General features: G+C 47.0%; 1 protein-coding gene across 1 annotated transcript; it reads left to right on the top strand.

Annotated features, from left to right (window-relative positions):
- The first annotated feature begins 3,476 nt into the window (after positions 1-3,476).
- Positions 3,477-21,520, top strand: UAP1L1 (UDP-N-acetylglucosamine pyrophosphorylase 1 like 1). The gene is made up of 9 exons (XM_054284480.1): positions 3,477-3,787; positions 10,543-10,747; positions 12,932-13,107; positions 14,122-14,294; positions 15,098-15,291; positions 16,126-16,266; positions 17,810-17,995; positions 18,765-18,831; positions 19,729-21,520. Exons 1-9 carry the CDS (start codon positions 3,511-3,513, stop codon positions 19,813-19,815), a joined length of 1,506 nt encoding a protein of 501 aa, XP_054140455.1. The 5' UTR covers positions 3,477-3,510; the 3' UTR covers positions 19,816-21,520.
- Positions 21,521-22,928: the final 1,408 nt, after the last annotated feature.

Here is a 22,928-nt window from a genome sequence, read left to right on the forward strand (position 1 = left end):
TCATTTGTAAAGACATTAGCACATGTCTTTCCTATCAGTGGGTACTTACATGTTTAAACCTGGAGCAAGGTCATAAACACAACAACCTCTGCCTCTCTCCTCGAGGGATACCTCACCCTGATTGTCAGTGAGCTGGAGCTTTTTTCTTGCTGAAATTCCTATTCTACCTGCATGTTTGTGTTTTGTTTGGTCCAAGCATGCCTCCCTCCTGTTCACTGGGGTTGTTCTGCCTGGTGTAACTAATCCAACCCACTTTTATTGCTTTGCAGAAGGAAACACCCACACACAGAGTGCCATGGGCAGTAGAACCAGCTTAGGGGATGCTGTGCAGCCAGACTAACGTGTTCTGGTGGATGGCTGGACTGGGGAGTGGGAGCACATTTGCCAGCAGCAGCATGATTTGCTTTTGTTCTTCTAGAATCCTATGGGCATGAGATCCCACAGCTCTGAGGTGGGATTCCCTCAAGGTAAGGCAGCAAGTTCTGCAGGAAAAGGCAAAGCTTGATTTACAAGTTGGATCTGACAGAGCCTTTTCTGATGGATAACGGTTGGTGGTTATGTAGGCACCATGTGTGTGGTGCACCTGCACTCGTTTGCACACTGGGCAGGCAGGGCATGCAACCACATCGGGGAGAGATGTCATGTAAAGGGGAGCAGAGCAAGGAGGTTTCAAAACTCCAAGGCTCTTCTGAGCAGGAGCTGTGTCAAGTCACATAAAATAAGAAACAGAATGTGAAACAGAAGCTTTGACAACTCTCAGAGATTCTTCCTGACCTGATGGTCATATCCGGATGAGGTCTAGCTTCCCTGACTCCAATCACATGCAGGGAGGTGGCTGTGTCTGAGCTGCTGTCTGTCTCCTCATGTTCTCCTACCCAGCTGGGCTCTGACTGCAGGCAAGATGACTACTGTGAGTAAGGGGCAATCACAGCCTATGGGTGAGGATTTTTCTACGCTCATGACAATAAAGTTCAAACAAAGTTGTTCTTTAGCATTTTAGATTGATTTTTAGTGTCCTCCTGCTCTTTACTTCTCAGTTCATGGCTCTTGGTTCCTGCAGATTTGGTTATTTCTTAATCATTCCTTCATCTTTTATATTTTTTTTTATCTGTCCTTGAATTTGTCCTGAACTACTTCAGTGATTCCGTGCATTTTTAGCTCTTATCCTTCTCATTGGTCCTTTATTTTAAAAATGGGGAACTGGATTTGTGAGCAGGTGGCCTGAGTCCGCGCCATGTCTGGGGTACAGCTGGCCTATCCAGCTCCTGTTTCGTTGAGGGAACCCTGAGATCTTGCCATGTTTCCCAGTGTAAGAGGGGACATTGGGACCTCTTGGCACAGGTTGCACCAGGACCCGGGGATCTCATCACACACACCTCATGCCAGCCACAGGACCATGGTGTTAGGAAAATTAATCCACAACTATCAGAGGTTTATGTCTAAAAAGGAGACAGAGGAGTCTTTTTACTTTATTTGAATAAAGGGAGAGACCATGGGGCATTCTCCTGGGATCTCTCAAATTTTTGGAGGACACAGCCTCCTTTTTATCCCAGTTTCCTGGCCGCATTTCCCTTCTCTCTTTCCCCATCGGCTGAGGTACTTGAGGGTTCAGACTTCCCGATACACCTGACACCGAAGATTTCCCTCTAATGTATAATCCTCCCTCTTAATTTTTAATTCGTATGGAATTTAGGGACTTTTCTTCCCCATTGTTTCTCTCATCTTTCAATGTCTAATTTAATTTATCAGCAAACCTAAAGCTTCCTTGTAAAAGCAAATATCTTTTTCCATTCATCAATCAGTGGAATCCTTCCCATTGTTTCTTTTATCTCCCAGTGCCAGTTTTATCTACCAGCAGACCCACAGCTTTCTTGGAAAGACAAATCGGCTATTCCTCTCAATGGCCACTGTAGAGCAGAGTTTTGGCCACAGGGCCCAATTTTCAAGAAGGACAAAGGAGTACTCCAGAAACTACAGGCCTGACAGTGTCACTTCAGTGCCTGGTAAAGTTATGGAGAAGATTATTCTGGGAGTTATTAAAAAACACCTGAAAGACAACACAGCCACTGGTCACAGCCAGCATGGCTTCATGAAATTGCTTATCAAACCTGATTTCCTTTTACAGCAAGGTGGCCCACCTGGTTGATCAAGGAAAGCCAGTTGAGGTAATCTCTTCGGATTTCGGTAAAGATTTCGATACAGTCTCTCCTAGTATCCTTCCAGATAAAATGTCCAGCATTCAGCTGGGTAAACACATCATGTGATGGGTGAGCAACTGGCTCATGGGTTAGGCACAAAGGGTGACAGTGACTGGGGTGACATTAGGCTGGCACAAGTCGCTAGTGGGGTTCTGCAAGGCTCCACCATTGTCCCTGTGCTCTTCAACGTTTGTTAATGACTTGGACGCAGGACTGGAAGAGAAACCGAGCAATTTTGCAGGTGATACAAAAGTGGGAGGAGCTGTTGACTCCCTCGAAGGGAGGGAGGCTCTGCAGGGAGACCTGGACCTAGAGATTTGGCAATTACCTACCATATGAAGTTCAGCAAGGGAAAATACCACATTCTGCACCTGGGATGGAGCAACTCTGGATATACAAACAGACTGGGGAATGAGATGCTGGAGAAGAGCGTCACAAGAAGGAACCTGGGGGTCCTGGTTGACAGAAAGTTGAATGTGAGTCAGCAGAGCCCTGGAGCCAGGAGGGACATTTGTGTCCTGGGGGCATCATGTGGTGGTCAAGGGAGGGGATTGTCCCACTCTGCTCTGGGCTGGGGTGGCCTCACCTCGAGCCCTGATGGCAGTTTTGGGCACCACAAAGTAAGAAAGACATTAGGCCATTAGAGAGTTTCCAAAGGAGGGCAACGAAGATGGTGAAGGGCCTTGAGGAGAAGCTGTATGAGAAGTGGCTGAGACTTGGTCTGTTCAGCCTGGAGAAAAGAGACTGATGGTCACACTGTCAGTCTACAACCTCCTCCTGAGGAGAAGAGAAGGGACAGACATTGATCGCTTCTATGTAGTGACCAGGGAGAGGATCTGAGGGAATGGCCTTAAGTTGTGTCAGGGGAGGTTCAGTTTGGGTATTGGAAAAGGTTCTTTCCCAGACCGTGTTTGTGCACCAGAACAGGTTCCCCAGGGAATTGATCACACCAGTAAGCTGACAGAGCTCAAGGAGTGTCTGGACAACACTCGCAGGCACATGGTGTGACCTTGGGGATGGTGCTGGGCAGGGCCAGGAGTTGGACTCGATGATCCCTGAGAGTCCCTTCCAACTCAGACTATTCTGTGATTCCATGGGGGAAGCGCTGCACTGGACGCGGCTCCTGCGGGGCCGGGAGTGGGGCGAGCCCACAAGCGCCTCCCGCCCCCTCAGAGCGAGAAGGCGCCGCCACTCCGGGACCGCGTGACCCGCGAGCGGCGGGGCGGGGCTCCGGGGGCGGGACGGCACGTCTGGCTCCGCCCCGGCCCGGTGCTGCCGCGTCCCGCGCCGCTCATCGCGGGCTCCCCACGCCATGGACCCTCCCGAGGAGGTGCGGACGCAGCTGGAGCGGTGCGGACAGGCCCATCTGCTGCGGTTCTGGGCCGAGCTGGACACGGCGCAGCGCGGAGCGCTGCTGGCGTCACTGCCGCCGGGGCTGGGCGAGCACTGCCGGCAAGCGGCGGCAGCCGGAGCCCGCCAGCGCGGCCCGCACGAGCGCCTGGACGGCCGGATGGAGCCGCTCCCCCCCGAGCTGCTGGGCAGCGCCCGCCGCAGCGGCCCCGCCGCGCTGCAGCGCTGGGAGGCGGAAGGTGAGAGGGGCGCGAGGCCGCCTGTCCCTTCCGTTCTGGGGCTGCCGGGGTCCGGCGCGGGGGTTCGGGACCAGCCGCGTCCCGCCGAGCCCCAGCGGACAGGGGCGGCCCCCGGCGGGACCCCGGGGCAGGAGCCGCCCCTTGCGGCGGCACCGCGGGGCGCTGGGCAGTCCATCCCCGGCACCGCGGGTCGGAGCCGCAGGGACGGCGGGTCGGGCAAGGAGGAAGAGAGCAGGTTCAGGGCTACACCCCGGCCCTTAGCCCCGGCAGCCGGTGTCCTCGGCCCGGGGAACTTTGGTTGAGACACCGAGTTTTCACTCTGCGTTATGAAATGCAGTGGCCGAGGCCCCGCGGCCGTGCCGGGCCGGATCAGAAGATCTCTACAACTCTGTGACAAGCAGTGATAGCTAGCTGGGGCTGAGTCTTTCCTCCCACAGAACAAGCAACGGAATAAAAGGAAAGAGCCTCAAGTTGTGTCAGAGGAGATTCAGGTTGAATATTGAGGAAAATTTCTTCACTGAAAGGGTGATCGGGCATTGGCATAGGCTGCCCAGGGCAGTTGTGGAGTCACCATCCCTGGAACTGTTCAAAAAGCAAGTGGACATGACACAATACTCTTTAGAGGACATGGGGTTGTTTTACAGTATCTGTCAGGAAAAAATGTAATACTAGAGGATTTAAAGGGGCTCCAAGAGAGCTTGAGAGGAACTTTGGACAAGGACTTGGAGTGACAGAGCAAGGGGTAATGGCTTCACACTTGACAGAGGGTTAGATTAGATATTAGGAAGAAATTGTTTCCTGTCAGTGGTGAGGCCTTGCCACAGGTTGCCCAGAGAAGCTGTGGCTGCCTCTGGATCCCTGAAAGTGTTCAGGCCAGGTTTGATGGGGCTTGGAGCAACTTGGGGTAGTGGAAGTTGTTTCTGCCTGTGGCAGGGGGTGGAATGAGATGGTCTTTAAGGTCCCCTGCAACCCAAACCATTCTATGACTATGAGTCCCTGGGGAGGGTGGGAGCCTGGGAGGTTTCATTGCTGCTTAGCTGGGTAGCTGCCTGGAGGATGAGCTCCCAGCCCACCAAAAGGTGCAAAGGCCGGTCTCAGGTGCTGATCCCCATCCTTGCTGTGTCATGTGCAGCAGGAGGCTGATGGGATCTGGGAGAAGCCCAGGAAAGTCCATAATCCATGATTTTTGGAGCCTGGTAGATGCAGGTATGTGAAAGCTAGGGGTAATGGGGGAGATGGTGGCTGGATGTGCCCTTCCCACAGCATGTAAGTCTTACATGGCTGTCCTGTGCTTTTTTCTAAGTGCACACTCTTATTTATTTATATGTGTCTTGGATCTTTCTTTATAAAACATAACAGCACCATTAAAAAACAATTTTAATAATAAAAAGAAAGCCAGGAAGACCCACCTGGGTTGTAGAGATACTTGCCTGATTTTTGACAAGTGGTTGCACAGCCTTGGCCCAGCGTTGCCAGTAAAGAGGTGAGGATGTGTGGGCAGGGGAGTCAAATTTTCCAAGCAGAAACAGAAATAGAAGCATCAGGGTCACAGGGCAGAGAAGCTTTTCTGCTGTGTCAGACTCCACTCATGGGGCTGAGTGGTGATGGAGGGAACATAAGCTGGTACAGTGAATCATAGAATCCCAGAATGGTTTAGGTTGAAAGGCACCTTAAGGACCATCTCATTCCACCCCTTGCCATGGACAGGGTCCCCTTCCACTGTTCCAGGTTGCTCCACGCCCTGTCCAGCCTGGCCTTGGAAACTTGCTGGGATCCTGGGTCAGCCACAGCTTCTCTGGATAACCCGTGCCAGGGCCTGCCCACGCCCACAGGGAACAATTTCTTCCCCATATTGCATCTATCCCTGCCCTCTGGCAATGGGAGCCATTCCCTGTATCCTGTCCCTCCATCCCTTGTCCCCAGTTCCTCTCCTGCTCTCCTGGAACTCCTTTAGGCCCTGGAAGGGGATCTGAGCTCTCCCAGGATCTTTCTCGTCTCCAGGTAAATGCCCCCAGCTCCATGGCCTCCTCTGGACTCGCACCAGCAACTCTATGTCCTTCTCATGCTGACAACCTCAGAGCTGAAGGCTGCACTGCAGGTGTGGTCTCACCTGAGCAGGGCAGAAAATTCCCCTTTCTCACTTGCTGCCCCGTGTGGTATCAGCCCAGGGCACAGGGACTTTCTGGATGTTAGTGCACTTGGTCAGGGCATGTTGAACTTCTCATCCACCCACACCCCCAAGTCCATCTTGGCACGGCTATTTGAGCGTGTCACAGTGAGGAGGAAGGGACCCTTTGAGCCCTAGAGGCAGATGGGGCTGGGTCAGGGCTCCATAGTTAAACTAACAGCTTTATCAAACTTGTCACTTGTCCCCAGCCAGCTAGGCAAGTGAGGAGCTGGTGTGTCTGCCTTGTGTCATTGACTGCAGCATGGAAAGGAAAGGAAGGCCAGGCTACCTGTGTGGACTGGCCTTGCTGGTTGCCAGAACTGTCTGCAGCAGCCCAGGTCTAATATGCTTGGGATCCTGCTGCTGTGCCCAAATCATCTGGCCCTAAAGTCTGATGGCTCCAGGCCACCTCAGCCCTGCAGGCAGCCTGAATTTTTACCAGAAGGCCTAGACACAGATGTTCTGTTTCATTTGGTTTGTTTTCATGATCTGGTTTAAGGCTGAAGAGGGATTTTATTTCCTGGAACTGGGCAATCAGGACAAAAGACTTTGTTCCACTGAACCCGGGCATTGCTGTGTGTCCCTGCAGATGTGGCAGCATTCCTGCATGGCATTTCCCAGTGGAACCAGCACCATGGGCACAGGCTTTGCAGGATCTTGGATCTCTGAGGGGATGCAGCTCTGAAAGGCCTTTGTTTGTGGTATGTTGAGCAGGCTGGGAGCAGATGAGCCATCCCAACCTGCTGTCCAGTGTCCCTGAGACTGCATGGCTGGTACAGCCTGTGGCTGTGGGGTCATCATCACACTGAGCTGAGATGCTCTGTGCTCTGTCTGTGGGTGTCTGAGCTCCCTACAGCTGCCACCTGCATTGCATCTCCAAAGACTGAACAGCTGAAATGATATCTCCTCCTTCCCCCTCCCCCTTTTTCTATGATAAGAAATTATGGATAAGAACCAGACAACTGAAAACTTGCTTTGGGAACACCTGAGATATTTTTAATAGTTAAAAAACTAATACTGTTGCTTTGTGTCTCAGACAAAAAAGCTGCCTGGTCAGATTTGCTTTCAGATCTTAAACACCGACATTTAACAATCACATTTTCTGGGCAGCCCTAGGAATGATGGTATAAATCAAACATAAACACAACACTTTTTCATTCAGTCAGTGTTTTATTAATGAAATCTAAGTCATGGCCATGGGCTGAGGTGTACCCCATCTCATCAGAGAGTTTGATGAGCCATTCTGGTTATCTGACTGCTTTGCAGAATTGAAAAGTTGGCAGTCTTTCTCTTACTGCTGTTGTAATGGGACTGATGTGCCTGTTCAGTAAGAAAATTCAGTCTGTTCTTGCAAGACCTATCTGTTCCTCCTACGAAATCTATTTTTGTTTTTTTACTTTTTCTGCAGAGTAGGACTAACTGCAGCATTGGTGGGTATCTCAGCATTTTCTCTTTAACTGAGCTGTGTGTGTTTCATATGCTGCAGAAAATAAGGTGGATTTTTTTAAAGGGGATAGATCTTTCCATTGCAGCCAGATGAGTCAGTTCTTAGGAACTTTAGTTGTGAATGTTGGTAATTTTACAGTTGGGAAGTCAGAGCAGAGCTACTTACCCAAATTTTCGGTGTTAGTTGTTTTCGTGGCGACCTAAGATCAGAACTTGGAAAAACTGTCTGAGTTGTAGGGTTGTATCATAAATACTGAGAATGCTGAGAATACTGAGAATTATGGGATCCACTCTTCTGTCTGGGTTGTTCTTGTGCACCCTGGTGAACCCTCCTGGAATATGGCCCTGTCAGTCTGTGGGACTGTAAAAAAAGTGACATCATTGATGTTATCAGTGATACTACTTTGGGCTTGAGTTTATCCCCCTGAGGTTGAAGTTTCAGTCCCTGCAGTGAGAGGCCCCTCCAGGAGATGGGTTTGAGATGGCAACTCCTCCTCGAGCAGATCCCATCCCCTTGTCAAACTTCAGAGAACTTGCTATCTCCTGTGGGGTATCTTCATTTCATTGGGGTGATGCCAGCTGTGGCACCTGTGAGCTGTGGCTGAGAATTGCAGCTCCTTGATACTGTGGAGCAGAGTGGAGACCTCCGTGGCTTTCTCAATACAGTGTTGACTTCAGAGCGTCATTCATGTAAATGGTGCTCTTGGTCACAATCTGTTGCTCTGCAGAAATGTCTAATTTGGGATCTGTGGGATGTGGTCTGTTGCATCAGAATGTGAGTGTGTGTGTTGGTGTGAGGCTGGCAGTGCAGGGGGAAGATGCAGCAGGGCAAGTGCCTGACTTGTTCCACTGGTGGATGAATTTCAATTGCATTCCAAAGCAGCATCCCTCATGCTGCAGCAACTGAGAGCAGCAAATGCTGAGCTCAGACCTCAAGCAGCTTTGGTTTAAATTGCTGTGAAATACTTTAGCTCAAGTTTCAGTTCTAGATTATTTTAAAGAAAAGGAATTCTTAAAAAAATGTTTTAATTGCCCATTTCACAGAATCATGGAAAGGTTTGGGTTGGAAGGGATGTTAAGGACAAGATTATCTTGTTCTAACTCTCCAGCCATGGGTGTGGATGCCACCCACTCTATGAGATTGCTCAGGGCCTTGTCCAACCAGGCATTGAGTATTTCCAGGGATAAGGCAGAACAGTTTGGAAGTGTCCCACAGGGCAACTTTTTTAGGATATTTTTCCCCTCCATAAATTATTTCTGTGCAGGATCCCAGTAGGGAAACAGCCACCACCCAAGCCAGGGCATAAGCTGATTTGGAGTCATGCTCTGGTGCCTGTCCATTCAGCTCTTTCCCTTCTCCTGCAGTGATGGCCTGCACTGGCAAACAGCTGAGTGTTCAGGAAAACTATGTGATGGGACTGGGGCAAGTACTTGTAAGTAATAGCTGAGACCCTCTGCTCTGTACTTTGAGTGTCATGGGCAGCTCAGTGAAAGCACAAAGGAGTCATTTATTGCTTGTGGTTTCTTGTGAAATGCTGGATGTCTTATTTGCATCACTCTGCAGCTCACCCAGATCCTCCCATGTCTTTTACATTACCAGTTGAAACCTATTCAAGCTTCCTCTGCTGTCCAAGGACCTCCTGAAACTTAGAAATCCCAAGATTTCCACACACAGGTTTCTTCTTAGGGAGCTCTCCTAATCCCACTTGGAGGATTGAAGATCTCCAGAGGTGGCTTCTAGCTCTCACTCCTGTGGCCCTGTGACCCCAGAGGTTACTCTACAGCAGAACCTTGGCTGTGGAAGTGGCCCCCTGTGTGCCAGGACACCATCAATCTTTTCGGAAGGGGTGTGTTTAGGGAGAAAGTCTTGTGTTACTGCTGTGGTAAGACTGAAACTTGTAAGCATGGGAAGGGGAATGGTGTTACTGTAATGTCATGGACAACTTAAGTCTTTGCTGAGAAAATTGCTGGAAGCTGCAGTTTTGAACAGAATTAAAATTGAGCCAGGTTATTAAAACAGCATGTGGCCTTCAAGAAGCACCATTTTTGCTCTATTGTGCATTTAAACAGCCAATTATTTAAAGATTAGCATAAACCCAATCCTGTTCTTTTCTAATTTAATTTTTTTGGTCCCCATATATTTCAGTCCAAATCAGGAATATTTTAGCCTCAGCTGTGGTTAATGTGAGGTGTTTCCTGAAGGCTAGGGTGCCCCACAGGCTGTCCTTGGCTGCAGGAGCAGTGGCAGTTCAGTGCTGTGTGATGGCGGAAGGCCCTGATAGCTACCTGCAGCAGAACTGTGGCTTCTGACATGGCAAGCCTAATGTTCCTTGCATTCCCAGAGAAACTCAAAAGTGTTCCCTAATGAAAAATCTTTCTCGCAGTTGTCAGTCGTTATTGTGATGTTGATTTTGGAGAAGGTAGGGACCAGAGTTGGAGAGTGATCTGAGTGTTTATTATGTGCTCTGGTTCTTTCCTAGTTTTTGGACTTCCCTGATTTGTCAGGAGCACTGACACTGGTTTCAATTAGATTGTGGATTTTGTAGCTCGTGCAGGCTTGGCTGTATTACCAGCCCTGACTGCAGCTGTGTTCAGCTTCTATTGAAGCTGGAGCACAGGTACAGATAATTGATTAAGGCAGATTCCAGAAATCCTCCTGCTTTAAGATGATGAGACTCTGCTTCTTTGGGATATAGGAATGATAAGGGACCTCTGGAGGTCTCTAGTCCAACCCCCCCGTTTGAAACAAAACTGTAAACAGCCTCAGGGCAGGTCAGCTACAGCTTTACTGAAGTAAGCCTTGAAAACCTTAGGGGACATTCCTTCCTCTCTGAATGTCTTCTAGTGCTGCACTACCTCCCTAGTAAAGATTTTGTATCCTAATTTGAATCTCTGAAGCTGCAGCTCATGGCTATTGTCTGTTTTTGCACCAGTTGCTGCTTTAGGTAAAGAAACTGCTGCATCCAGGAGTTGAAAGGAATTTTCTCCTGTGCGTGCAGTGGCATATTTCTCTCTGAGCTGCCAACACTGAACTGGCAGCTTCTGGCTGTTGCCTGAGCTCTGCAGAAACGCTCAGGAGAAGAATGTAGGATGTTGATTGCTTTGGAGGTTCTTATATTCCCTTGGGCTTCTTTTTCTACAGGTTTACATCAGATTTCACAGAACAAGGTAGCAGTGCTACTTCTGGCTGGAGGACAAGGAACCCGCCTGGGAGTCAGCTATCCCAAGGGCATGTACAATGTGGGGTTGCCCAGTGGCAAGAACTTGTATCAGATCCAAGCAGAAAGAATCCGCAAAGTGGAGCAGCTTGCTGGCAAGAGACACCACTGCAAGTGTGTCATTCCCTGGTAGGTGACCTAAAGCCAGATCTGCTGTGCAGGGCTCTTTGCATTCCAGTCTTGCCCGTGTTGTCTTCAGAAGGCCCTGAGCTGGGTGCTTGTCCTGGTTTAGGGCAAGTTTGTTAAAGAATCTGCAAAGGAGGGCCCCTCCAGAAAGCAAAACCCACACGGCCCCTCCCCTCAACCGGTTCGGGAAAAAATTCCTTGGAGAGAGGTGGAAAGAACCTGTTTATTTCAGGCACAGCACCCCCCAGCACACGAAATGAACAATACCTGATGACACCGCTCTGAGAAAGATGACAAAATCAGAAAGTCACTTTCGGGGGTGGTTGCTCTGTTCTCAGTCCCTCCGGCGCTGGGCCAGCTGCTGCAGCCAAACCTTCGGTGTTCCCGGGTCCCAGTCCGGAGCAGGTTCGAGATGGTCACAGAAACAGGAGAGGAGGAACAGTCCAGGAAGGGATGTGGACTGTTTAGCTAGAACTAGCTAATAAGCAGAGGCCAAAGCGGAGCAGAAGCGAGAGCAGAAAAGAGAGCAAGCAAAGCAGCAAGCTGAAAGCAAGAGTGAAAAACAGCCCTATGTACTGCCCGTCTCTGTGTCCCTGATAAGAGAAACCCAAACAAAACTTCCACTCTTCAGAGCCGGTCTTAAAGGCACCGAACATATGAATGGGGATACAAGCATCATAACGTCACCCCAGGACAGTGCTGTACAGAGACAGGTTGAGAGGAGCCTTTTGTTGGCAGGATTTGTGATGGCAGAGGGTGCAGAGGGATGGGAGGTGGCAGGTCCATGTCTGCAGACCTGAGGGATTGAGTGCTGCCTTTGTATCACTGACCACAACACTAACTGCTGTACCTTGCTGGCTTTGCAAGCAGCTACTGGCAACACTGTAAACAGTACTTTTCAGTGCTTTCTCAGGTTCTTGCATGGAGGACAACCTAGAGCGTGCCTTCCAAGCCCTTCTTCCTGCCCTTGTCCATAATTATGCAAAAACCTCTTGCTTTGTGTTCAGGCCACCCCCTGCTGTCGCTGTTTACAGTTGCCCATTCTGCTGGTTGCTCCTGGCATTCAATAGAAATGAGCTCTGGGCAGAATAAAAATGTGAATTCCCTATAGGATGTGGTGAGTGAGAGGAAGCAGAGGCACTGCAGATGTGTCTGGAAATTTCTGCTAAATGCTCTCTGTTAGACCATGAGGACTATGTAGAAATACCCTTTTGGAATCAGTGTCTGGTCTGAGGCAGGGTTTTGGCAGTGAAAGAGTAGGTGTCTGAGGGCTTCAGGGTGCCACGTTGTTTTACAAATTGGAGGCCAAATTTGATTCATACATTGTTTCCTCGTGGAAGGTGAGTCCATATTGTGCTTCTTCCTGAAGCCTTGTATACAGGACCTGAATTGCAAATGCATCATTCCTGGTGCTGCTGGAAGCCAGGATGGATTATTTGCAAGATGCCACATCTGTTTCCAGTTCCCCTCCTGGGGGTGAGGAGGCAGTTGGAGCATTTTGCTGCTCCAGTATACCTGGCCCAGGCTATGGTGTGCTACAGAGATGTAAATTGGGGATGGGGAATTGAGGTCCAGGCTCTTCTATGTTGTTTTCTCCTGCTCACAGAGGACCCTGTATTCCTATGCCGATAGTTGTTGAAGAGTTTGACAGGCAGATGATGAAGGTGGTTTTTAGACAGTAGTGGAGGAAGAGACAGAAGCAATGTGGAGCTGAAAGGAAAGGAGGAAATAGAAGTACTTACAACAAAAACAAACCATGCGGCCAACATATGGAAATGCTGTTTGCCTTGGCACTGAAGAGGTGCTGGCAGAATGAATTGGTCAGGGTTTCTATAGACATTTAACATCAGTTTGAATCTAGAGTGAATGAGGGTGTTTTCTGCCCTTTGTCTTGTTGTCCAGCTCATCCAGGTATCCAGATGTTGTTCACATTTAGGGCAAGGCTCTTCTGTCCTGGCTGGAGCTAGGCCAGGGTAGGATCATGCCCTGATAAGAGCATAGGACCCCATGCAGCCTTACTGCAGGATGAGTTCTGGAGGAGAGCTCTCGTGTGCAGTTCCTCACCACAGGATGCTGCCGTGTCTCTCATTTTACACTCCTGGGATTCCTCTCTTTTTTCTTGAGTTTGTAGTTTTGCCTTTTGCTTGTAATGTTCTTTCTCATTGCCAAGTCCCCATTCTTGCCTAGGTACATCATGACAAGTGAGTTCACACTGGGGCCAACAGAAGAGTTTTTTGTACAACACAACTACTTCAACTTGGACAGATGCAATGTTGTCATGTTTGAACAGAGGATGCTGCCTGCTGTCACCTTTGATGGGAAGGCTATCTTGGAGGAGAAGGGGAAAATTGCCATGGCTCCAGGTACCTGCTGTTTGCTCTTCCATACTGCGGTACTGTCGTATGTGGTGGTAGTTGCTATGGGCCATCAGCCTGCCTGGGCACACAGAGTAGGCTGTGGGGGTCAGGGCTAATGCTTCCAGTTAATGCGGAAAGGTTCTCTAATGTTTCAGGCTGGTAATCAGAAGCATACATCTGTTTAGTTCTGGCTGGACATTTGACCACAGCACATGGTTTTTTATCCAAGTCTGGGAGTGTTGGCAGGATTAAAAGTGCTGTGGCTGTAGGAGAAAGGTGCATTAGCAGAGCTCTCTATGAGGTCTCTGGAGCGCTGCCTCCTGTGGTGAAGGTCAGGAGCTCAAGGCTGATAGCTGGAAATGGGCAAAAAAGCAGCAAGAAGATGAACTCTTTTCAAAATGACAGCAATGTCTCACCTTGTAATGTTCTTTTAACCTAGACATGGTAAGAGACTTGGTGAGGGCAGCCCAGCTGGGACTGTAAATGGGTGATCTGTGATAAACATGCACATGTCTTTTGTACAGCTGCAGTTCAAGCCTTTGAAAAGACATTGAGAAGTTGGGGGGAGGAAGATAAACAGAGAATAAGATTTATTTTAGTTGAGACAGAGTAAACATAGTCTTTCTCCAAGAAAGAGAATAAATATGCTTTTGCCCCGTACTGGAGGAGAAGTGTAAAAGAATTTTCCCACCCTCTGCATAGATTTGCCCTTTAGTAGTCTTCCTCTGAGGATCTTAGTAACCTTCATAAAGTCTCATAATGCTGCTCAGTGAGGCTGGTCCCTGTGGTCCCACTCTTCAAGTGAGAGAACTGGGGTGAAAAGAAGAACATGCTCCCCTGAACTGTGTGGCAGAACTGGAAATAAAACCTGTTACCATTGACTCTTGGCTAGAAAGCATTCCATACTCTTCCATTCAAGAAAGTTTGTGTAGTACTTTCTGCTTTTGCTCTGTTAGCTGGAAAAAACCCACCCCAAAGTTACAAATGAGCCAAGACTTTCTCTTTTCTCTTGCATTATAGATGGCAATGGTGGCTTATATCGTGCTTTGATGGATAATAAGATCTTGGATGATATGAAGCAGCGTGGAATCCAGTATGTCCATGTATATTGTGTGGACAACATCCTCGTGAAAATGGCAGATCCAGTCTTCATAGGTTTCTGTATTTCCAGAGGGGCAGACTGCGGTGCAAAGGTGAAGCAGTGCTAGCACTCGGCTGGTTTACCACAGGGAGTTTGGGTCTGATGACACTTGGAAGCTGCTGGTTGCAGGGAGCTTACCCTTTGCCCATCAGCAGCTCACTCTGAGCAGGTTTAGAGTTCCTTGCTGCCTGCACTGCATTTCACATTCCTACCCGTGGGTGTCCTCTGTTCTTCCCAGAGTACTGTGGAAAATAAACCTCAGGTAGAGCAGGAAGTATGTCTGCACAGGAAACTGCACACTGGAATTGCTTTGCACCTATGCCCAGTCCTTGCTACAAAGGCACTTGGGCTGTCTAGAAGCCATATTGGACTGGGTTGTGTTTTATAAATGCACCTTTAAGTCTAATGGAGGCATTTCTTGCGCTCTGCTGTGGAGGATGGGGAAAGCCTTAACAGCCTGGATTTTGTTAACCTAAAGCAACACGTGTCTGAAGAGAAATTTATGTTACCTGAGTCATTAGCTCTGTTCAGGCAAATGGGAGGTTGAAGGCTTATAGCTGCAAACAGCTTGCTTTTAATGCCAGATCCTGGTCCTGGATAAGAAAAGTGCCCCCCACTATGCAGATTGCTTTTATCTGTCTTCTGAGAAACTGTCAAATTAAGTGGTTGAGTACTGGTGTTTATGTTGAATTGTTGGGCAAAATGTGCCTCCAGACTACTCTGTGCCCCTTACACAGCCCTGAGGTGCTGGAGGATCAGCAGGCAACAGTCCCATGGGATTGTTTGTACTTGGGAGTTGGAATAGTCCTGGGATTTTCTTCCTCTTTGTTATAAATCTGTGTCCTGTGGCTGCAGGTGGTGGAGAAGGCCTACCCCACAGAGCCTGTTGGGGTGGTGTGCTGTGTGGATGGCGTGTACCAGGTGGTGGAGTACAGCGAGATCAGCCCGGAGACTGCACAGCAGCAGCGCCCTGAGGGGGGACTGGTGTTCAGTGCTGGCAACATCTGTAACCACTTCTTCACTGTCGAGTTCCTGGAAACAGTGGCCCAGTAAGTCCCAGCAGACCTTCTAGGTAGCTGTGCTGCCCAGAAATACCTCCAAGACTGGGTGTTCCTGTTTTGCACTCTGGAATTTTAGTTACGGTTATTACCTGTGTTGCCTTTCACCTCCTATCTCTTCCAAACAGTTCCAAACACCGGAATCCCCTTTGTGACAGCCCCAGCATACTCTCCAGGCCCTACCCAAGGAAGAGGTTCCCAGGTTCACTGTAACTAAATCAATTGAGATATACCAGTGCACAATCTTCCTGGGCCTTCAAGGGTGAGCAGCTGTGCAGGCTGCAGTGTGGTCAGTGGTGCAGCCTCATACCATGGATTTCTACAGGGAATGTCAGCCATGCCAGTGCTTGGGACAACAGAGTTTGTGGGAGAGGGTGAGGTTGCGGGTGGACTCTGTACCTTGGTGTGGGGAATGGGGATGTGATGCTGGACATTCAGTGAGCAGCTGTACAACCTTCCTGAAGAGCTTGAACCACCTTTGGGTGAGGGATCTGCCCTGCTCCATTTTCAGCCCAATCAGGTAACAATTTGGGTTGCCTCTTTTTTTTTTGTAACCTCTGCCTGCAATTTCAGCTTGATGCATACTTCTCCCTCTCCTCTGACTGTCATGTCCCAGTGGTACAGAGAGAGCCCATGGCCAGGCTGCTCTGCTTAGGGAAGTGTTTCCTGGATGTGACTTTCATCACTTGGGAGGGAGCAACACCCACAAACAGTTGAGAGTTGACCCAGAGCAGTAATGAGCCATTTGCTTCCCTCAAGTGTATTGCTTTTTTCCCTAAGTGGGCTTGAACTAAATAAAATGGTTGGTTTCTTCTCCTTTTGCAGGAAATGGGAGTCACAGCTGAAGCATCATGTAGCTATAAAGAAGGTGCCCTACATTGACAAGGAGGGAAATCTGGTAAAACCACTAAAACCGAACGGGATAAAGCTGGAGAAGTTTGTGTTTGATGTGTTCCAGTTCTCTAAGTTAGTGACAGACATAATTTTACTTTTCTCCTCCCCTTCTCAGTGTTTGTTTGAATGACTGTAGGTTGAAACAAGCCATCCCAGGGAGCACGTGGTTTGTGGGTGGCTTGTTAGGAAGGTTGTTGGATCTACACCCAGCTTCAATCCAACAGTAACACTGCAGGCTCTAAGGGGAGCTCACAAGGCACTCAGTGCTTGTACCAACCCTGCTCCCAGACTGGTCATCCTCCTGAGGACGTGTTGGCTGCCCTGGCCTCTGCCAGCCTGGGAAAAACAAAAGGAAATTGAGTGCAAAGCCAATGGAGCACATATTGGAGTATTCAGACTTGCAAAAACTGGGTCTTTCAGCATTGTGGCTTCCTGGACAACTGCAGCTCTGGTTACATTTTTGGGTGCTGTTAAGCCAGGGCTCAGCTTGTACCCTTTGTGCTTGGAAAACTGTTTACTTAAGCACCATGGGGCCAAGTGGAACTGTCAGTGTTTGCTTTCCAAATTCTGCAATATAGCTGGGAGTGCTGTGACATACCTAGTAAGGGATACTTGTGTCTAGGGAATATAGGATTTTAGCAATTAAGCATAAGTGTTGTTATAAAATCTATTTTTCCAAGGTCTCAAATTCAGCAGTGAAGATTCTGTTTTAGGCTTTAATAAATGCCAAAGAGGGACCTCAGGCAAACTGAATTATCTTTGATTGGGGATACTATTTCTCTTTTTATATTATTTCCTTTAGAATAGAGAGCTCAAGGTTTGAACCAGTATCTGTTTCCTAACATGTGTTAAATAAAGTAGTATCAAACTAAAGACAAAACCACAACCCAGGGTGATGGGAACGCTGCTGAGTTCTGAGCCGTGACAGAACTCATTTGCAAGCAGTGGTTCCTTGTGGTTTTTTAACAGCTCAAAACCACCTTGGCAGCTGTGCTTCACACGTGAAGTGCAAAAAAGCACATATGTTGTGGTGGTGCTTTTTAATTTGCACTCCCATTTCTGGTAAACAGCTGTACTTCACAATTACCTGTGAGGCCTCCCTTGTTGCTTGTTTGTCCCTAGGAGCTGGTGTCCTTAGTTGGTCCTTACCTACAGACTCCCAAGCAGGGGGTATTTCTTGGGGCATAGTGGAGCGCTCTGCAGTGAGTGCACTGCTCACGCTCTGCCCAAGCTCTGGACGGTGCTGTGCTCTCTGCCCTGCTGTGTTCTGAGCTGTCTTGTCCAAGAACCCCCCACCGCCTGAAAAAGTTTCTGTGGCATCTCTGCTGAACTGTTGCTTTTTCTCTCCCCTGAGCACAGCTCTGGTAGGTTGGGAGGCTGCTATTAAGTTCCCAAAGAGAGAAGGCTTCTTGTTTTTTTCCATTCTACAGCCCTGGTACTCCTTGGGTCTTCAGAATGGTAGTGGGCTTCCCTTGGCTTGACTGCCTCAGGCTGCGTACAGTGCTTCTCCCAAAAATATATATGAGCCTTTCCCCATGAATGTTATTGTTGCATTAGAGGGGCTGATGACTAGCTCTGGTTTTCATGATCATTGTTTTCTTCCCTTTGCTGGTAGGAATTTTGTGGCATTTGAAGTTCTGAGAGAAGAGGAATTCTCACCACTAAAAAATGCAGACACAGCTGACAAAGATACTCCTACCACCGCTCGGCAAGCCCTCCTGGCCCAGCATTACCGCTGGGCTCTCAAGGCTGGAGCCAGATTTGTGGATGAAAATGGTTGCAGGATACCGGAAAAACTCAGGTATAAATCTGTGACCTTCTCTGCCTCTTCTCTCATGGAAGAGCTCAGCCATGCCAGCTGGCCAATAGCACATGCTGGGCTCTCCAAAATCGAGCATTAGTGTAATCACAGGGTGGTTTAGTGTGATTCTTGTTCAGCAGGTCCTCTCTGGATATGCAGGTTGATATCTACACTTCCTGCTCCTCTTATGAGCACCACACCTGTGGGTGCTCCAGGTAGTTAGCGCTTGGGGCTCTGGGCATTCTCTCTGGCAGATCCCTGTTCTTGGGGTTATGAGTTGGCCCTTCCTATAGCACCTTGTTAGACAATGGCAGTCTTTTCCATCACTCTGGAATTAGCAATGCAAGGAATTCTAATTTGTAGGCCCTGACAGCTTTTTTGACTGTGTCCCCGACAGGATTCTCAGGTGGTCTTAAGGATTGGTTGTCAGAGTGATTACCAGTTCAGATACCTTCCTGCATCAGGTGTAATGGAAAGCTGCTTTTACTCTGTGGAGCCATTACTTCATCAGCTCATAGTTCAATAGACCCACAAGTTGTTGATTTTACTTGAAAAGTATCTCTATAAAAGGGCGTTTTGGTTTTGCTGAGTAACATTTGGGACCTGTTAATTCCTTTTTATTTTCACACTTTGTTTTCACACAATGTCTGGTGCATGTGACTTTAACAAATGTCTTGCCCTTCTGGATATCCTATTCTGGATAAACTTTGAAGAAGAAACACTGTGTTTTAACCATGGCAGGAAGTTAATCCTGTGTTCTCTTCTTTAGTCTCTCAGGAACTGAAGATCCTCCGGCTGTGTGTGAGATTTCTCCATTAGTATCTTACTTTGGAGAGGTGAGAATAGCTATCTATGGAGGCATTTTTAAGAGTGTGCAGGTATGCATCTGACTTCCTTCCAAACAGGTGGTTTCTTTAGCCTGGGCTTGACAAGAAATGGTAAGATCAAGGAAACAGGGACTTGGGCTCTGTGTTATCATTATGTAGTTCCATTATGATTTACTCTTCAGCAGTTTGTTCACTCTCAGTTTTAGCTATCTGTAAAATGAGATTTGCAACAAGGCTGCAGTTTCATTAAGGTTTGCGAGCACTTTGAGATCTTAATAAGAAGTGCAGAATATTCAAATTTGGAAAACCATGGGTTCTATGCTTATTTGTGCTCATATCCCACAGTAAGTGAATCCTGACTGAGAAATATGATATGTATGTTGGCTTTAGGGAAGCCATTTCTCAAGTTTGTCCCTCTGAAAATAATTGATCCTGAGAAACTGCCTTCCATTTAATAATGAGAATAGGAGCTTCCCTATTGGATGGACAGGGTGAGAAATAGTAGATTGCAGGAGAATGTGTGGGCACTGTTTGCTAGGTTTCCACATATGTTAACTTGCAAGCCAGCTACCTGCAGTAGGTGTATTCCTCAACACGTGCAGGTGACAAACTCATTGCAATCAACAGGCTGTCAGAACAAAATGAAAACACGGAAATTAGACTTTTCTTTGCCAGGATTATTCTAATGTCAGTTAAGGACACACCTTCCCACATTGTTCTCCCAAGAAATTTGTTTCTGACATCAGCTTTTATGGTTCCTCAGCACCTCTGCTTCTTGAACCCCAGAAACACTTTCTGTCACTGGGGAAACCGTAACTCTTGCCTTGTCCCTGACTTTTGTCTGCCACTTGAGGAGTTAAAATAGTGCATTTACAGCCTAACAATACTGTTCTCACACCTTCTCAGGGTCTGGAGGTGTACATGAAGAACAAAGAATTCCCTTCTCCCTTTGTATTCGACGAAAAAAAAATGGAAATGCTGGAAAATTCTTGAAGTGGGAAGCCTTTCCTTCTCAAATCAGATCCATGTTTGTCAGATCCATTTTAAGAACCGACAGTACTAAAATGCACTATGAAGTGCATTATAAAAAATTGATTTTGTAAATTAACACTTTCTGGGTGCTAAACAGATCCTACATTTCTTATTTACTGTTGCAAATGAATACAGAAAAGAGCCAGTCAAGGCCTGATAAATCAGCTTTGCCTTAAAGAAGATTCAGTTTCTTTAGTGCCTTGTTAATTGTCTTGGTTGTATTGGTGTGGTTGTTATTTTTTTTGTTTGGTTTTGTTTCTAAATCATGTGCACAGTTGGAGTCAGACTAAGGTCCCATCCTGAAAAATATGGAAGGACTTTGGATACTGAGGTTTTATCTCCAGTGGTCAGTTTTTTCCTAATCATGTGCTGATTAGAAGATCCAATTCAGCAATTGCATCCTCTAAGCAGGTCATATAGAGTCTGCTGTATGGAGGGATGTTGCTGTGCCTAAGCATTGCTTGAGGCTTGGAGTCCAAAGTAGAACAGACTAGTTTTGTATCTGGGCTCACTGGTGCCATCCTTAGACTGATTGCTCCTTACAGTTGTAGTGACTTTTTTAATTAAAAAAAAAAGAATATTTTCAGGACCCTCTGCCCTTCCTGACTATAACAGTTTTCCTTTCCATTTCCTGTTTAATATATACCATGTCCCTCAGACAAGGTTCTCTTGGGGTAGCTGAAAGTAGTAAAAGAAACAAATCCCAGTGGTAGAATTTAATGCCTAACCAAAACAAAAAAAAAGACTCTCATAATCAACAGGGTACACAGTAAAACACCAGCCTCTGCTTCTACAGTTTTTCTCCAGGTGATTTTCCAGCACTCTTTCACTTAGGAAGTAATTCCATAGATGCCTTTCTTTTAGATATGTTACTAACCACAATGTAAAGTGTCAGCTAATGAAGGACACTAATTGTCAGAACACGTGTAGCATGCGAACTCAGCCCTGGCCAAGGAGTCTCAGGGTAGCTCTGACCCTTGACCCACCAGTGATTCTTCATGTTCAGTTTTTGGACACTGCCCCAGAAAGCTCATGCCCATCTGATGCAGAACCTGCGCTGAGCATACCTGACTCGGTATGTTTCAGCCTTGGTGAGGATGTGTCAGCTGCACTCCCTGGTGGCTGGCCTTGGCATCAGAAGTGTTCCATACTCTTCCCCTAAACATGGTGTTAGGGAAGGTAGCGAGAAAGACATTTCATCTGAAATGTTATTACATGCATCAGCTTCTACTGAGGAATTGCTTATTCTATTTCATTAAGCATAATTAAGTTCCATGGCTTTCTGCAATTTCTGATGTGAAGCTCTATTCAGAATAATAGAGAAGGGAATGGGGAAGTATGAAAATTACTTTGAGAGTAAATACAGTTTGCAAGTATGCTCAAGTTTTCCAAAGAAAGCATCTAAATGTCATTATCAGAGTTTTTGGTTGTAAAGTGTTTCTGCATGAACTTGAGTAATGATCCTTTCATACATGCAGACCAGCTAATGACTGGTTCTGATTACCTCAGTTGGCATGTGCAGCCAGTAATTCACATTTTTAGTATAAATGAAGCATTTGTCCTGGTCACCCAATTCTGTAGTCTTTTTGCAGTGTTTCTGTGACACATTCCATTCCTGTCAGTCAAGTTTTATATCTGAGAACAAATTGTGTTGTATATTTGTATTGCTCAGTTCAAGCACATGCTTCTTTTATACTGTGCTGTGCTATAAAAATATATTTCTTTTGCTTTTTCTAAAGTTCTTTCTCTTTTGAAGCTTCAGTTTCCATGCACACAGAACAGAGCTGCTTACATGGTTTTCAAGAAGTTAAATTAGAATGCTAAATGTCTTGTCTCTTGGGTTTTTTATTTTCTATGACTCTTCACATTTTAAACTGGAACATAGAAACAATTTCCAGAGAACTTTAACAAAAAAAATCTGTCCTTATGTAACAGTCTTTGTACACATTATAAAATGAAAGAAAGTACCTGAAACAAAGGGAACACCTGTACTACTTCAGAAGCTTCTGGACATCTAAGCATTTTTAACAATAAAGATGTTACTGTGATTTATATGTGTTTGTATGTGTTTCTTGTATGTGAGAAAAGACATGCTTCTTGTCTCTGTCCTGTAAATGTTGTCACTACAGCTGCAGGATGGTGTCACTGCTGGTGCATCTGGAGACTGCAGTGCCCACTCTTCGGATTACAGGGGCATATGGAACTGAGCAGAGGGTGATTCCTGAAGGGAGTTGACATTGTGGGATCTATTTTTTCATCAGAAAATAGAATATTGTGTTCTTGTCTCCAATGCTGTATATTTTTTCCAAGCCTTTCATCTTAATTTATTGAGGGAAGGGAGTTTAATTGCAGGTGGTGGTTGTCTTATTTCAAGTAGATTTGAGTAATATGGTTCTGAGTCAGTCTCACAGCTGGTGTGTAGGTAATGAGCACTCGCTGCAATGCAACTTTAACTTTGCTTTCCAATGAGAGGCACTTCTTAAACAGGGCTCTATTTATAGCACAATCAGTAGGAAAGGGCAGAAATACCTCACAAATGGTAGACTGCCGTCATTTGGGGCTTTAGGGCTGAACCCAGCAAATGTCAGAAGCAAATGTTCCTTTCTTACCTCTTTCCCCCCGTTTCTCTCTTGACACCCATGTGCAAGCTGCTGGGGATTTAAATATGTTTTTAAATATGTTTACACAAATCAGTAGTTTCCTGTGACAGGAAAATTAATACTAAAAATGAATGCATGCTTTAGGCATCTTAAATTGTTCTTCTGCTTGTTTATGTGCTCTTCGTATCTACCAGGATTTTTGATTGATTAGTTCTCTTAATCCTTAAATGATCAGAAAACACCAGATTTTCTTGAAATGTACTGTGAGGTGGATTCCAAATATAAAGGCTCAAATGATGGACACTAACCTGCCACTTAGGCACGGCTGGAGGTGAATTCACTGCCAGCACTTAGAGCAGCAGTCTTAAAGCAGCTGCTTCAATGCTGCCGTCTTCCTCTTGGATTATGAACCTGCGCTTGAAGTTATTATTTGCTATGCTATGGCTCTGAAGGTGTACATCACTAAACGATGCT

Source organism: Melozone crissalis, unplaced genomic scaffold (assembly GCF_028551555.1).
Source record: "Melozone crissalis strain CALT ecotype California unplaced genomic scaffold, PUWL_Pcris_2 ptg000041l_1, whole genome shotgun sequence".
In the NCBI taxonomy this organism is placed as follows: domain Eukaryota; kingdom Metazoa; phylum Chordata; class Aves; order Passeriformes; family Passerellidae; genus Melozone; species Melozone crissalis.